Source organism: Nicotiana tomentosiformis, chromosome 12 (genome assembly GCF_000390325.3).
Source record: "Nicotiana tomentosiformis chromosome 12, ASM39032v3, whole genome shotgun sequence".
Classification (NCBI taxonomy): Eukaryota; Viridiplantae; Streptophyta; class Magnoliopsida; order Solanales; family Solanaceae; genus Nicotiana; species Nicotiana tomentosiformis.
The window spans coordinates 19,227,239-19,242,109 of record NC_090823.1 but is presented as its reverse complement, the minus strand read 5'-3'; the positions used below and the strand labels follow the sequence as shown (position 1 = coordinate 19,242,109).

Here is a 14,871-nt window from a genome sequence, read left to right as displayed (position 1 = left end):
CTTCACCTAGCAGAGCTAGAGGCATTGGATGAGAAAAGATTGAAAGCGCAACAAAAATTGGAGTGCTATCAAGCTTGATTAGCTAAAGCCTTTAACAAGAAAGTGTGACCACGATCATTCCAAGTGGGAGACTTGGTCCTAGCTGTTCGAAGACACATAATCCTCAACAAACGCATGAGCGACAAGTTTACATCAAAATGGGATGGGCCGTATGTTATGAAGGAAGCTTATTCAAGTGGCACATACAAAATCGTTGATAAGGAAGGTCTCAGAGTAGGTCCAATCAACGGCAAGTTTCTCAAGCAGTACTTCCCATGAAAGTCATCTATGCTCCTCGATGCACGAGCCTAAACTGCAAGTTATGACGCTCCTTGATGCATGAGCCTAAACTGCACGTTGTTGTGCTCCTTGACGCACAAGCCTAAACTGTAAGTCATGACGCTCCTTGACGCATGAGCCTAAACTGCACGTTGCTGCACTCCTTGACACACAAGCCTAAACTACAAGTCATGACGCTCCTTGGCGCATGAGCCTAAACTACACATTGTTACACTCCTGACCCGTATGAGTCTAAACTGTGTACGGCAAAAAAAAAAGATCTGCTATGTTAAAAACCTCAAAACAGGTGGCCTAGGCAAAAGTCAAGACAAAAAAAAGGCTTGGTTGAAAACAGTCTTGGTTGAAAACATCACGGGAGGCGGCCTAGGCAAAAAAAATTAGGACATAAAAAAAACAAAAAAAAAACTCATCCATTTGAACTACGTTATGACTTGATCCTCTTCACCAAGGTACGTAGGCAGCTTAGACTTTCATTCTAAGTTCAGTAGCGTGAGTTTTATAAAAAAAAAAGGGTTTTGCTTATGGGATCATCACATTAACTCTTTCAAGTACTGGGACATATATAAATACGAGAAGGAAGACAATTTCCATTGAAGTGTAAAAGATATTTTATTGCTTCAATGTTACAAACGTTGATACATCCAAAATTGTGGAGACGAAAGAGATTAGACATTATCCTATACAAAGCCTAAGTAATGAAAATGATCGTAAACTAGGCTTTGTTGCTGACGCGTCTTAAATGCTTTTCCAAGTCTGTATGACGTCTCTACATTTAATGCCATTCTCGATGTATGTCTCTCGCGTTCAGTAGTTGTGATGATCTCTTGACCACGTATCTTGTTGTTAGAGCTCGCGCATGATAGTTTTTTTCTCTTGTGCAAGTGTTGGTTGAAGGTCCCATATATGAGAAGTTGTCTCTCTTGAAAAACCTTCAATCACCATGGGAGCCGCCACTGATGAACTTCAAGACTATCAACAAATCAAGTGCAACAATTGGTGAAGGGGTGGCTTCACATCTTGTATGACACCTCAGTCTGATATCTGGACCCCTTGAGCTTCTTTGCGAGTATGCAAAAGAAATAAATGAAGAGATAATATTTGTGATGCATGATAGCTAAATTTACTACATGCAAGACTCTAGAGTCAATTTCAAGAAGAAAAAAACATTTGTAGGACAACTCAGAGAGCATAGAGTTGGAAAGCAAGCTCAACGGACGACGGAATCAACTTTGGAAAACTAATGCGGTCCATCTGGATGATGTTCTGCCCCTAACATTTTATATGTTGTAGATTTGGATGTCTAATTTCCAACAACATAAACCGTTTGTGATTTGGAAGCTTCTAGCTCAAGATACGATTCTTTTTGCCGGAACTATACGAATCTGAAAGTTTACTGTAGCTAGGTCGCACTTTGAGAATTTTCTGTTTTCAGCCCAAAAGAAGTTTTACCATGAAATTCATATGTGATGCAGCTCTATGAGTTTACTTTCTAATGGCGCAAACTGATCATAATTGGAGATTTGTAGCTCAAGATATGAATTTTTCCACTGGAGCGCGCAAAGCCAAAAAGCAGCAAGGCAGATGTCTAGAACAATTTCAAGAAATTGTTACGGCCAATCTGGAAGGAATAATTCTATGATATTTCTAATTTTCTTATCTCTGAGTCTTCTTTCAGTAGGCGTAAACGGTTTGTGATTTCAACATTTCTAGCCAAAGATATGTTTTCTTTATCTAGAGTGCGCAAATTTAGAAATCAAGTGTGGCAGATGTCTGTAGCAACTTTAAAATATTATGGCAGACGTTCTGAAAGGATTTTTGCCTTTGTATTTAAAAATTTTTGAGTTTCGGAGTTGTCTTTCCAACAGTACAGATGGCTCGTGATTCCGAAACCCGAAGCTCAAAATATAAATTTCTCGATGGGAGTTGTCACGACCCAAAATACATTAGTCGTGATAGCATCTAACCCAACCCGTTAGGTCAGCCAATTGACAGTTAACACAATTCTAATAAAATAAAGGTGATCAACAAATGCTACATTTGGATTTCCATACAATATCTCAAGAACTGGTAGTACAAGTTATGAGCTACTAAGAGTGGATTATTGCAAAAACTAATATGAAATAGATACAACTTCTGTTTGAAATGTACATAAACTGAATTCAATTTTAAAACTACCTAGGGACAAGTGGTAGCCACACCTGGAAGGCACGAACATCTTCAGAGTGGGCTCCCATCATCCACCGCAGCTCCGCTCCAAGATCTGTACATAAGGTACAAAAGTGTAGTATGAGTACAACCGACCCTATGTACTTAGTAAGTATCTTGACTAACCTCGGTGAAGTAGTGACGAGACTTTTTAGTTAAAAGATACTCACTGATATAACATGTAAAGTAAAGTAGCAATAGAACAATACTACAATATAACAAAAAAGAGTACACGAAACGAATATGCGAAGCAATAAATGAGTATTAGAAGAGATCACAATTTAATATTTCCCAATATCTCGACCAATCCTTTCCTTAGAGTGATAACTAATAAACCAAGATAGTAACTCCATAACTTTCATAATGTGAGAAATGTACTCAAGATATCAAGTCAATGGCACGGCAACACCCTTCGTGCATTTATCTCATCCTCACCAAATATACGTATAACAGTACCAACCGGGTGAAAGAAATACAAATAAAAATAATGACAAAGTGAAAAATACACAGGTAGCAATAACGAACAAGGCAGTACATATGGACAACGGTAACAGACTAGATATAAGGCATAGAAATTATGATAGTAAATGAGAAAGAAGAATATAAATTTCACTAACTAGCATGGTAGAAGGCCTAGGTGTAGATATAACAAACAAGAAGGAAATCATGATCTTTATGATCTAACAACTAGAAGGCATAAATAACTAACATGATAGGAAGCTTATATGAAAGTGCAACAAATGAGGAACGACATGGATGTAGATATAACAACAAGAAGGAAAACATGATATTTGCAAGTTAAAGAAATAGAAGGCATGGGCAACACAACAACAATTGAGATAGAGAACAAAGACAGAACAACAACGACAAGTTACATAGAAAACATAGGTACAACAGTAACAACTCAAGGTAAAGGCATGAACGTATACACAAGAAAAATATATCACAACATAATGCATGTCCCTCGTCCTCGCCTGCACAGAAATATCCTTCGTGCCATGAACCCATGATAATATAAAAGCATGATAATATATATGAAATGGCACGGCATCACCCTTCGTGCTTTTACACTCATCCTCACATGTTAATGTAAATGAGAACACGATAATATAAATGAAACGGCACAACATCACCTTTCGTGCTTTTACTCTCATCCTCACATGATAATGTAAATGATATCATGATAATGTAAGTGAAATGACACAGCATCACCCTTCGTGCTTTTACTTTCATCCTCACATGATAATGTGAATAAAATAGCACGACATCATCCTTCGTGTTTTACACTCTTCCTCACATGATAATGTATATGCAATAGCACGGCATCACCCTTCGTGCTTTACGCTCTTCCTCACCAAGTATATGTATACCAATGATAAGCAAGGCAGGAAGCATGAATAACATCAAGGAGAGTGTTTAAGCAAATATTCCAAATGAATATCAATTACAACTTTCAAGCCAATAACTATTCAATAAACCTCAAGTACTTTATTATTCAAGTATTTTAACAAGTCTCAAAAGTGATCTTTAACTCAAGTATAGAATCCAATATCACAAGAATAACGGCTGTAGCGATGTATTAATGATTAAACATAGTGATGGCCGAATTTAACACATCAATGGTTTCACAAAAATCCGTCAAATTTTAATCAAGTTATAATAAGCTAAATCTCGGTTTCTAATATTTAATTTCATATTCTTAGTAATCTAGAAGTCAAGTAAGACATGAAACAAGAAGGTCACATAATTCTACAAGGCACAATTAATCATATAATTTACCCCCGAGTATGATTAACCCTGGTACATGCATATACACTCGTCACCTCATATATGTATCACCCCCGCATGTAGCAAACAATGGCAATTAGTATGGAAAATTTCCTCAATAAAGTTAGGCAAGACACTTACCTTAAACAAGCCAAATTGATATACTAGAAGCACCATCCAGCTCAAATCATCATTCGAATGGCTCGAAACTAGCCAAAAGCAACTCAAAATCATCAAATAATGCCATAGGAAGCAAACCCAATCGATAAAGGTCGAATCTTTACACATTTACTCAAAGTCAACTAAAGAGTCAAACCTGGGCTCGCACCTTAGAACCCGATGAAACTCATAAAATCTGATAACCCATTCAATTACGAGTCCAACCATACTAGTTTCACTCAAATTCGACTCCGAATCGATGTTCAAAACTCAAAAAATCACTTTATAAAATTTTAGACACCCCCTCCCCTCCAAATTTAACTTTGAAATCACCAATCAAATGCCAAAATCGAAGATGGATTCATAAAATATAACCAAAAATGAGTATAGAATACTTATCCCAATCTATGTGGTAAAAAATCTCCTCCAAAATTTCTCAAATCCGAGCTCCCCGACTCAAAATATGACCAAATGAACAAACCATCGATATTAAATATTTCTGCCCAGTTGTTTTGCCTTGTTTCTTATAGCAAATGATCTAGAAACTCGCTTTTGATACCTCCAATGGATTTTTTGCGAAATTTCAATCAAGTTAGGCTTTTGAATAACTCCATTTGACATTATAATGAAGCAGATATGATATTTCCAAGATTTAAAGGAAATCTAAAAATTTAAGAGACAAAGATGACATTTTTGTAATTATTTTACACCAGAAAATCAGCAACGAAAGAATTTTCGTTTTAGCACCCAAAACTCATTCGGAATCTCTCGTATACAAACCATATATGTATTTCAACCATAAAACATGTTACGAACCTGTTCGCGTATTCAAAACACAGAAAATAGGTCATCTTGACCCGATATTGACTATGGTCAAACTCCAAATTCTTAACTTAACTGGTTTCTCAACCAATAATCAAAAACACACCCGAGCTCTACGGGACCCCATTCAATCATACCAACAAGTCCTAAAATACGAGACGAACTTATTCTAAACTTCAAATCACATCAAACAACGTAAAAATCACAAATCGCACCTCAAATCAAACTTAATAAACTTTTGAACTTTCAACTTCCAAAACTCGTGCCGAACCATATCAAATCAACTCGGAATGACCTCAAATTTTGCACACAAGTTTCAAATGACATAACGAAGATATTCTAACTCTAGGAACCAAAATTCGAACCTGATATCACCAAAGTCAACTCGCGGACAAACTTATGAACCTTCTAAATCTTCAAATTTCCAACTTTCGCCAGTTAGTGCCGAAACCTTCTAGAATTATCCAAATGCAAATCCGGACATACGCTCGAGTCCAAAATTACCATCCGGACCTAACAGAACCATCAAAACTCTGTCCCGGGGTGAAATACACAAAAGTCAAACTTGGTCAACTCTTCCAACTTAAAGCTTTCTAGTTGAGAATTATTCTTCTAAATCAACTCTGGATCACCTGAAAATCAAAACGATGATTCATAATACATCATATGAAGCTACTCAAGGTTTCAAACAGCTGAACAGAATAAAAATGCTCAAAACGATCGGTTGGATCGTTACAAGAGTGCACAAAGCTGAAACGCAGCAAGGTAGACATCAGTAGCGACTTCGGAATAGTATTGCCGCCAATCTAAAAGGAATTTTACCACAATTTTTCAGGTGTTGCAGGTCTTGAACTTGTATTTCTGATGGCATATACGTCTTGCGATTTGGGCGTTCTGAGTTTGAGATATGTACTTTACAATGACAACATGTAGTGTTGTGAAGTCGAAATGACAGACTTGTGCATCGTCTTCGAAAGTTCATTCCGACTTGTTCTGATGAAATTTGGCGATATGTTGATGTGGTGCAAGTTTTGATTTTGTAGAACTAAGCGGATTACGGTTTGGACACTCCTAGGTCGAGATACAATTTTTTCAATAAGAACATGAAATGCTATAAAGTCAAAGCAGCAGAGACGCGCCAGGTGCTTGCTTGCCGAAGTTGGAAAGGCCTACTCTAGTTGTCTTTCTCGCCAGCCTACAATAATATGATATGGTACATGTTGTGCTCGCCAATGATGAAATATGGTCTCTCCGAGCCTCCAAGAGTAGGGATTTCGCCGCCGAGGTTGAAAGGACACTTCATGTGTCTCTATCACCGAGCCGCAACAAAGAGACGAGTGGTTCGCTAGCAATTCATCTTCCTAGAGATATCAAGATCGCTGGAACTCTCTCAAATCCTGCAAAGGAAAATATTTTCGGTGCCAATAGCACGACGTTTCAGCAACACGACACTTTAAATCGACTCATAAATATCTATGTAGACGACATGAAGCTTTTGATTTCACATAATTGTTTAGCGTCAAGATGTTGCACTTCGCCTCAATAGTAAGTTCCAATGTCAATGGCACATCAATTCACTGACTCCAATATTTAATAAAGAAGTGCTCTATTGCATCAATGCCATAGGCAGCTTCGTCGTCAACATTATCTATGGTTCACGTAATCATCGTTGCAACTACTAGTGCCTGTAGTTGGGTGACCTATTGGTGCAGAGGATGATAGAGATGCTTTTGTCCTTATGAGATTCTTTGAACAGAAGAGACAATCGCCTAAGCGGATATGTACCTGAAACACGCAAGGAAAATAATAAGGGATTGGTTTAAAGAAAATGGAAAAATAAGTAGTATCTACTCAGAGTTCGAATCGACATGATAGGTAGCGACGCCTACGACGCGAAGCTTTAAACTATGGCAAGTTCAATGTCAAAGCAACAATCTCCATTGCTCAAAGTTTGCAAATTTGAACTTCCTTTGTTGGTACTTCGGTGCCTGAAAAAAAAGTTGTGAACAAGAGCAAACAAAAAGAAAAGCGCAAGAGAAAGGGAATTCTTGAGATAGGTTTCGGCTGATGATAATGATGTCTGCTATGAGACGAAGCCAAAAGTTAACTATTCTTGTTAACGAGGTTCTACTATTTATAAGTTTGTTGAGGCGGCAGAAGTAAAAATCTTTTAGTGGGACTCAAATTAGACTTTTCTAGTATGACCTAAATTCAATTTGGAGGAGTTACGTTGCTGTTGATAATTCAGAATCCTTGGGGTCATATGACTCCCTTTTTTTTTTGGTGTTATCTGCGATATTGTTTCTATCATGGTTAATAAAATCACCTTGTAGTCTTACATGGAGTAGATACATCATAGGGGGATTGGGTCATCTATTGTTTTTAACCAAAATCTTATATAAGGCAGCCATAGAATTGGTTAATTTTGTTGTCACACATTAGGTGCCATATATTATGATTAATTTCAATTATATTGGATTAATGTATACTTCATGTCAAGTCTTTAATACTATAAATATGATAAGAGTTGAAGTAGGGGCATTTGTAGACATATAAAATTTATTGGGTCTAATTCATACAAAATTTGAATTAAATTCAATTGGGTTAAATAACTAATTTGGACTTTACAAATTAAATTAGTCCATTTTATTATTTTCAAGCCCAAGGTCCATTTCATCTTAAGGCCCAGACTCATGCCATGTGTCAAGTAACATGGCACATCCAGTCAAACTCAAAGCCAACAAGATGGTGCCACGTGTTAAATGATGTGGCAATCCCAGTCCAAAACAGTGATCAGTCAAGAATCACCAATTGTCTAAAATGACATGCCTTGGCCAATCACAAGCAAGCTTATCACATAGCTTTTGTGATAAATTTGATGACTCACATGAACCAATCAGAATCAAGCAAGAGAGTTCATATGTAGCTGGACTGTCCATCATCTACAACTATAAATAGAGGAGTTATATAACTCTCTGGGACATTCAGAATTGGAGAAGAGCATTCCGCAATTGGTGAAGGCATCCGCAAACAGAGGGATCAATCATCAAGTGCAAAGTTCTTCAACAAAGGAGTGATCAACAGAGTTCTTCCCGGAGATCTACCCGAAACAACAAAGTGTTGCTCGATCTTCTTGGCGATTAAATACATCACAAGTAGGTCTGCATCATCCTATATTCGAGAAAGACGCTTCTCAAGCCCTCGAATCACGCATAATTTCAGAGAGGATAATCAAGGGATACATAGAATTGTACTCACAAATATTCATCAATAAAATCTCCTTTTCTTCATATTATTTTTGTTGCAGTCTATTTTTTCGTACTACGAAAATTTATTGCGAACATGACTATTTTTTAATTAGCGGTTGCAGATCAGAATATTTTTTATTTTTACACAAGTTTATTTATTTATTTGTTTTGGAAGAATGCTCCTAGATGAAAAGAAGCCTTTGGACGCAAAATAGAACTTGGACTAATAAGGCATCAAATCTTATTTCATGGGACCACAAAATGCGCTTATTTAACTTACATATATAAACTCCCAACAAAATTCCATACCGTCCATTCTCTACCATCCTTTGATATTCTAGGGTTTCTTTCTTCCTCCCAATTCCCAATTCCCCAATTCCTTCAACTCCCAAATCAAACACTACGACTCCCATATCAACACATATGCAACCTCCAAACTCATTCCAAATTCCTCTAGGATTCATTTAATTTCCCCTTTTCCTATTCTATTTAGGAAAAAAAAGAAATTCTTGTGTGGTTTATTAAATTGATAATGATAATCTCTGCCTTTCTTCGTTTCACTTCATCGTATGTGTTCAACAAACTTACAAATCTTCGTGTATTTGGCCCTGGTTTGAACCCTTTCAGTCCTTACAACTTGGCTAATCATTCCTCTCGCTAAACCCCTTAAAACTTTTCTGGGATTTTCTTGAAATTGGAAGAAAGATCAATCTTGTTGGGAAAAGAAGTTTTATTTTTCCTTCAAATTTGTTAGTTTTCCTGTGGTTTGCGTTCAACTATGTAAAAGGGGCTTGATTTTGAGTATTAAGATTCAGTCTTTGGACTTGTTGATTAGCTTTCAAAATTCTTGGGTTCTTTGTCCCTTAATCATGTAAATTAAAGGGTGTTTTGAGCAAAGTATCAGTTCTTATTTCTGGGTTTTTCTTGAAATTGGAAAAAAAGATCAATCTTGTTTGAAATATCCTAATTTTAGTTGTGCTTTTTAGGTTCAATTATGTAAAGGGTCTTGATTTTGAGAATCAACATTCAGTAACTGAGATAAAAGTTCAATCTTTGGGCTTGTCAAAAAGAGATTTCGTGAGAAGGAAAAGAAAAAGAGTTTACTTTCATTAGGTACTTGTTTCTGTTTGGGGCAAATAAGATTTGACCATTGGAACTTGGTTTAGTAAGAAGGCGGAAAGAGAAAAATGGAGGAGGATAGGGTTGGTTTAATTAGACGCTCGAGGAGAATGCAGATGACTGCAGGTGATACAGATGATCGTGGTTGGACTCCTCTTCACATTGTTGCTCGGAAGGGTGACCTGAAACAGGTACTTTATATTTTATGCATCAGATGTTATTAATTCAGTTTTTATTTGATCGATGAAACGTTTCTGTTATTTATGATTTGCTATTGGGCAATTGATTAGTGTGTAGAGATTTTGCCAAATACGTTCTAGTTAGCTTAATGAGTTGCAGTTTTATCTTAACAAGACTATTTGTGGAGATGATAATTTAGGAAAAATGTCCAACATCGAAGCACTTTGATTATATCGTAGGGCTTAATTAAAGAGGAGGGTTATGGTATGGTGATGGCCAATGCAAAAATAGTCAACATCTATATAGAGGACTTGTGTGGCCGATGCCAGCTAGTACGGGATTTTGTCAACCTATTATGTAGCTGTGTAGGTTAGCATTGTCTCCTTTTTTCTTTTGTATCGAAATACCCTTGCCAACACATTAAAATAAGGGGTATTAAGTAAATTGTTTCATTTCTTCAGAGCACACAGATTTTCGCTGTAGTAACAAACGGAGTGCTTCATGATCCACAAAATCATGACTATTGTAATCTAAAAAAAAATCATGACTATTGTAAATCAACAGTTCCAGTAAATCCTCATTATCCAAAGTCCGAACAGTATGGTTCAAACGTCTTATCTCTCCTCCAAAGCAGGGTGTTTCCCCAACCAACCTAATCATGGCCGACTTATTTGTGATAGGTGCTCTTATTTCCGGTGGCGTATGCAAAAAGAATTACAAAGCGGTGTCACGTTTAAAAGAGTGAACAGATGAATTTGAAACGACATTGCAAAAAAGAAAGAAGAATAATTTAGATCATAACAATAAACATAATTCAAGCATGCTAAGGGAATATAACTCATTAGTAGCAGCTTTGGCTCGGTGACTCGTATGTTTTGAAGTTTTGATGAAGTTCACGGGTTCGAAACTTGCCAACTCCTCTATTATTTTTTAACAGTTGTAGCTCCAAAACTTTAAAAAAGGAAAATGCATTGGTTGAGGCTCGAACTCCAGATCCTAACCTCAATCATTGAAGCCCCTTAACATTGGCCCGAGTAGTCCAGATTGACCAAGCAGTGTCATACTGTGTTTACGTATTTTGTTCCTTTCGCGTATTATTTATATAGGTATTTAGTAAAATTTTCTGGCGAAGCGGTGTCACGGGACACTGTTTGGCCTAAGGTAAATCTGCCCCTGCCTATTTCATGGCAAATTATGAAGGACAAAGAAGTCAGTTGATTCATATTGAACCCAGTATGTGTAAAAGATGAATCCATCTTAGCGGAACATTGGATTTCTATTATGCCAAACCCAGCCTTACTAAGCATTTCTGATGACAGTTAAGAATTGTGAGGGATTTGCTTCACAGCTTTTAATTGATGAAGTTAACAGACACAGTCCTGTATTATACTATAATTTTTGGAGAAAACTCGGTTACAAATTCTTTTCTTTCTCCAAAACTTTTGTGTGGTTCCATTTCTTTTTGATAAAGTTTCCTGTGCCGTAATAGAATGATTCTTTCCTGTCATGTGCAATCTTCACGTTGGTCTAGGTTTCGTATGTTATATGATTGTATTTCTTTTTTTTCTGGGACAGGTTAGAAGACTTCTTAATGAAGGCATGGATGCAAATGTGATGGCAGGGGGCCCTAAATCATATGGTATGACCCCACTCCATCTTGCTGCCAAGGGAGGTCACGTGCGAGTTATGGATGAATTGCTTGAGAGAGGTGCTGATATCGATGCTCGAGCCAAGGGTGCATGTGCATGTAAGTGCATGTTTTATTTCTTAGTAAAAAAAAAAAAATAAAGGCTATGTTGTTTCTTCCTTTCAAAATCATTACTGTTATCATCATGTCTCTTTTGTTGTTTCAGGGACTCCACTCCATCATGCTGCTAAAGAGAGAAAGAAGAAAGCAATTAAATTCTTGATTAGAAACGGTGCTTTTCTGCCAGATGACATCTCTGACACCAGGTTCAATCCACCACTCCACTATTGTCCTGGTCTCGAATGGGCTTATGAGGAGATGAAGCTGCTTCAGCTAGAGAGTTCATCATCTGGTGAGGCCTCCTACAGCTCGGAAAACTGAGGTGGAGTTGCAGGTTCTGAAGTGTTGATGTTGTAGAGTTCAGGACTCCTCGCGACATATTCTACTCCGTGTTAAGTATTGTCTGTCCGTCAACTGTAGAGTTCCATTTGGATTGTGTGTTTTGGATATCTTAATGGTTTCTTTCTTTGTTTGGATTGCGTGTTTGGTATTGCCTAGTAGACTACTATGTAGGGGTGATACTCACATGAATTGTTATGGTGAATCGTGTGTCGTGGTAGTGTAAGAAAGCAATCTATGTGTGTGATTTTGTCCACCGTCTGGATGTCGCAACTTTTCTTGGTGATGAATAAACCTTTTATAGCTGTGTTTCTGCTCTCTGAATGGATTCCGAGGGCTAGTTTTCCTTGGAAATAACTTGCATGTGCTCTCGCCCTTTTTGGCATGCAACTGCATATGCTTTCATTCTTTTGAAACATCTTTTGTGAATTGAGGACATAGATATTAAGCAGATGAAGCTCACACGCGAAGCCTTAACAATGGGTGAATAAAGGTTTTCTTAATACTACTATTACAATCGGTAAAGTTGCTGCCATGTGACTAGGGTTAGGGGTTAGAGCTGTGGAAACAACATCTTTCAAAAATACAAGGTAAGGCTGCATACGATAGACCCTTGTGGTTCGGCCTTCCCCGGATCCTGCGCATAGCAGGAGCTTAGTGCACTTGGGCTGCCCTTTAATACTACTATTACAACTGCTATAACAAGAAGCTGAAAGCCTTGACAGGTTGGAGTTAGCTATATGAGTATCATTGTTCATGTCGCTTTAGTTCAAGTCATTGGATGAAATACTAATTGTAAGTTAATGGAGTATATATTTTGCTTGTGGATTAGAGTCTTAATTCGTAGAACATATATTATTCTTAGTTCTCTGATAATTTAATAATTAAGACCTTTTTGGTCTGATTTGCATATTATAATCCCCTTTCTTGTTTATATCATCTAATTTTGAATATTTAGGACTTCCCTAACTCGGTGCAGCTTTTAAAATTTATCGGAAATAGACTCTTGCAGAAATGTAGGGTAAGACTGCTTACAATAAACCTTTGTAGTCCGGTCCTTTCTCGGACTCCGCGCATAGCGGGAGTTTAGTGCACCGGGCTGTTTTTAATGTTGTGACATATATTGGAAAGTTTGAAACAAGCATTTTTAATGCAGATTTGAGGTTAGTTTTATGATTTTTTTCTTTTTTTCTAGACTTATATATTTGAATAACATGAATTTGCTAATATGCTGAAAGGTGAAAGCTCAATGAATTCCAATATCATTTTAACTTTTTAATTTGCCTAGACAGAAATTTGTTTTTTTTACTGATGCACCACTCGAGCTTCAAAAGGTGAGTGTTGTAGTGACAATGAATACTTAGATGACTGAGATGAGATGATTGAGATCCCTCAACTTTAATTCAAAAAATTTAGATTTGAACCGTTGGAGTGGAAACCTTTCGGTAAAGAGCGCTTTATCCTTATTAGTTGGTCTGTCCTATGTAAACAAACTTAGTGCGGCCAATAAACTTTGAACCTACCCTTAAGTATGCACATAACAATTTTGGTCCTTTAAGTTTGTGAGTAGTTAATATTATTGATTTCTGTCAACAACAATAACATCAACAACAAATTCAGTAAAATCTTTCAAATGGGTTTGGAGAAGGTAATGTGTATGTAGACCTTATCCCTTCCTTATAAAAGTAGAGAGCTTGTTTTTGATAGTTCCTTGACAATGTTATTGGTTTCTGTCAAATATATAATGAACTTTGTCCATTATATTTGACGGGAACTGTTAAAAACAAAAATAAAATTGGTGAGAACTTAAATTTAGAGGTACAATTTTTGTAGTTTTTGATAATTTTGATCTATTTATAGAGTCTAGTGCAGGATTTTAAGGTATAATTTCTGCTTTTTTTGGTATCTTTTTGGTGTCTAGTACAATTTGTGTTGTATTTTTTCGGATTTGATGGGACATTCCTAGTGTTTAAGATTAAATCCATTTTTTCCCATAGTTTCTTTCAAATCTAACGAACATAAATTATTAAGTATTTGATGGAGACAAAAAATCTTAACTTTTAACAAACTTAAAAGGACTAAAATTGCTCAGTGCGTACTTAACAGACTATTTTGAAACTACTCTCAAACATAAGAGATTATTTTTATCATTTTCTCAAGTATTTATTATTAGGAACGTGTGTAAAAATAAGCACGGGCTAACCAGTTTTCGGACTGATAATTGAAAAATAGCCAGCGTTTGCAACGTCATTGAAAAATAGTCACTATTTGCTGCAACACGGAAAGTTCCAGCATAATATACTGGAGATTGGAATACATGTGTATGAACTTCCAACATATTATGCTGGAAGTTCACATGTAAAAAATTTGAACTCTAGTATATTATGCTGGAATATTTTTCGGATTTTAAAGAGTTTTCGTTCAAATTTATCTTTACATGAAAAATGGCTAAATTTCAATTACTTTTGAAACTGTAATTATTTTTCAATTATCACTTGTAAATTTGGCTATTTTTGAATTTCACCCGGAACGTGTCGGTTTGGCCCATTCAAATTTGGTTGGACGTCGGTCTATATCTTCAAAGAATAATGTAAATGCTATCTATTATAACAATGACATATGAATTCATGCAGTCCATAACAATAAATTACGTAATCAAACAATACACATCTTCAAGTTTTCAACCTTTTTTTTGGGCATGAAATTATTACATCCAACGGAAGCTAAAATTGTGTGTTGCTTAGTGCTATTTTTGGTAATTTTGTTTTATCCATTTCTTACTAGATTTTTCCAAAAAAGTAAACGGTCCCATTAGTCATATGGACAAGGACAACCAGGGGTATATGAGTCGAGTTGGTTCGGATTTTCTAATTATCAAATCAAACAAATTGGATCAGGTTATTAAATTTAAATACCCAACCAAATCAATAAAAGTCGGATTTTTTT

At 36.4% G+C, this 14,871-nt stretch overlaps 1 protein-coding gene across 1 annotated transcript; it reads left to right on the top strand.

The window, feature by feature from the left end:
• The first annotated feature begins 8,845 nt into the window (after window positions 1-8,845).
• On the top strand, window positions 8,846-12,228 carry LOC104120635 (phytochrome-interacting ankyrin-repeat protein 2-like). The gene is made up of 3 exons (XM_009632441.4): window positions 8,846-9,850; window positions 11,415-11,586; window positions 11,693-12,228. The coding sequence occupies exons 1-3, from the start codon at window positions 9,728-9,730 to the stop codon at window positions 11,905-11,907; spliced, it is 510 nt and encodes a 169-aa protein (XP_009630736.1). The 5' UTR covers window positions 8,846-9,727; the 3' UTR covers window positions 11,908-12,228.
• The last annotated feature ends 2,643 nt before the right edge of the window (window positions 12,229-14,871 follow it).